The sequence below is a fragment of the Octopus sinensis genome, linkage group LG11 (assembly GCF_006345805.1).
Source record: "Octopus sinensis linkage group LG11, ASM634580v1, whole genome shotgun sequence".
NCBI classification, from domain to species: domain Eukaryota; kingdom Metazoa; phylum Mollusca; class Cephalopoda; order Octopoda; family Octopodidae; genus Octopus; species Octopus sinensis.
This window is the reverse complement of record NC_043007.1, coordinates 40,949,926-40,952,425: the sequence shown is the minus strand read 5'-3', so window position 1 is coordinate 40,952,425 and position 2,500 is coordinate 40,949,926. Positions and strand designations below refer to the sequence as shown.

Sequence of the window (2,500 nt, the reverse complement as noted above, 5' to 3'; positions counted from 1 at the left end):
AAAGGTGTGTTTTGAAAATCGAGTTGATGGCATTAAGAGCTGGGGTAGCAATTATGTTTCAATGGGATAATTGTTCACTTACTAATAGTTTGAAGAAAGGCGCTGCTGTGCATACAATCCGCATGAAAGTCGTTGCAAAACCATTTCCAGCGCTTCTATAATGAGAAGATATTTACGATTAGAATCAATACTTGGAATGAATATATAAACTAATTTCACGTAGAATCATTTAGGCGAAACGGTTATAGGATGTTAGATGTTATCTTTACAGCATATTGTTCTGTTAGTCTATGATAAAAAAAACCATCAATTGATTATCTTTTACTGATTGCGGTCATTTTTCTTTAATCATGCTGAGGCATCACTTTCCGTTATTCTACATGTTTTTTCTTTTGATTTTTAGACAGAGCAATAAGAACAGTACTCAGTATGATCTAGCAGAATCACTGAGATTGGTAGAGTACAAATCGGAAGAAGCCAAAAAAGTAAAATACCGTAGAATACAGCTAAGCGAGTAAGCGAGTAACCGGAGACATGGTCTGAATGTTTGCAATAAAAGGGAATTTGTTCGAGACACCAAGAAATCTGCTGCTGGTGTTCGAACGATTAAGTTTATTCCCTAAAAACACATACAGACCTTTCTATAGGATTCCACAAAGTTACCATTCATGTTGGGGATTGGTTGAAGACACATGCCCAAGGTTTCTGTGTCGTGGAATTCAACCAGAAAGACTCATGTTTTGAGAGGCAAACGACTTCAGCACAAGGATATGCCTATACTGGCAATTTATTGTATCTCTACTGGAAGGATGAAAGGTGTCGTTGATTCGGATGAAATTTTAACTCCGAATAACGACGAATGTAATTCGTTCCATAGTTTTTGATGAGACACGATACTGGAATCTGGTTTCATCAAAAGTATTCAATAACTACTAGCTAACCACATAAATATTACACATTTAATTAGATAGAACTGCAAACATTAAGATTAATACAGCATATTAAATTTCTATTTGTGTGGGCGTCAATAGTGCCAACAGCGTTCATATGTATGTGAGTGTGTGCATGTGTTTAGGTGCTAGTAGCGTTCTTTTTAATTTCTTTCTCTTCCCTCTCCCTCTCTCTTTATCTATCTATCTATCTATCTATCTATCTATCTATCTATCTATCTATCTAATCTATCGCTCGCTCATCCTAATAATAATATAAATATTATTATTATAAGTGCATTTCACTGACCACCTTCTGTGCATTCAGTCATACAAAAGAAACGTAGGCTCGATATCATTTTAACAGAAACGTTCATTATTAAAGATAACTGACCGTATTTCTGTAGGAAACAATTCCGAGATGTAGATATAGTCTCCAGTAACAGCAGCACTCAGTCCAGAAAGGGCCAAAATATACAATCCCAGAAAGATGTAATCCATTGTTTGACTGTTCTCTGAAAGAACAAGATCTTTTTCAGTTGAGAATTTTTCATACATTAGACAAGTAATACATGTGTATGTGTGTGTTTATGTGTGTGCATGTATTTCAGTAACTATGTCTGTGTATATATATATTGGGTTGTTCGGAAAGTTCATGCCGATTTTTAAAGAAAAGAAAAAGGTAAATAAATACTTGCCATTATATTTTTAATCAATCAAATATGAAGCATTTTGTTGCACAATGCGTCTCCATCTTTCCTTTAACTTGAAAATACCCTTTTCTCAGAATTGAGGTGGTTTCATGGCAATGAATTCATCAAGGTATCTTTTACGTCATCCAAGAAATTGAAATTTTTACCATTAAGACTATTCTGCAGAGACCTGAATAAGTGGAAATCCGATGGAGCAATATCTGGTGAATATGGAGGGTAACACATCCCAGCCGAGCTGCAGCAATTTTTGTCTATATATATATATGTTAGATTGTAAATTAAAAGCACCTCTGATAATGTAATAATTATCAATCTCACATACATAGTGTATACGCCAAATTTGCAGTGAGATAGATTCTGGGAATATCTCCCCAAACAACACCTAGTATTAAAGAATACCTGATTGTCACAGACTAGACGAGACGACACGCTTCGGAGGTCCCCCCAAACGACACTGATTGCTATCCTGCAGCAAATCTGTGCGAGCGATAATACATGTATGTATATATATATATATATATATATATATATATATAATCATGGTTTTATCTCTAATATATATTTTATATATTTTTACTGTGAAATTTGATTTTATACTGAATTGCATTTTTCCCTGTTTGGAGTTATACTCCCTATTATTATTATTATTATTATTATTATTATTATTATTAATTATTATTATTATTAATCATTATTATTATTATCAATTATTATTATTAAGCATTATTATTATTATTATTATATTATTATTAATTATATTATTATTATATTATTATTATTATTATTAATCATTATTATTATTATTATTATTATAATTATTATTATTATTATTTATTATTATTATTATTATTATTATTT

At 31.6% G+C, this 2,500-nt stretch overlaps 2 protein-coding genes across 1 annotated transcript in view; both read right to left on the bottom strand.

Annotated features, from left to right (window-relative positions):
• The window catches only part of LOC115217702 (solute carrier family 22 member 8-like), a 122,266-nt gene that overhangs the window by 48,182 nt on the left and 71,584 nt on the right, over positions 1-2,500 (bottom strand).
• Positions 1-2,500, bottom strand: part of LOC115217700 (solute carrier family 22 member 6-A-like) — a 52,023-nt gene that overhangs the window by 6,340 nt on the left and 43,183 nt on the right. Inside the window, exons 8-9 of the mRNA XM_029787455.2 lie at positions 1,324-1,444; positions 83-155 (exon numbers count right to left, since the gene is read on the bottom strand). Of these exons, the coding sequence (XP_029643315.1) occupies positions 83-155; positions 1,324-1,444 (194 nt within the window). The remainder of the gene's footprint in view (positions 1-82; positions 156-1,323; positions 1,445-2,500) is intronic.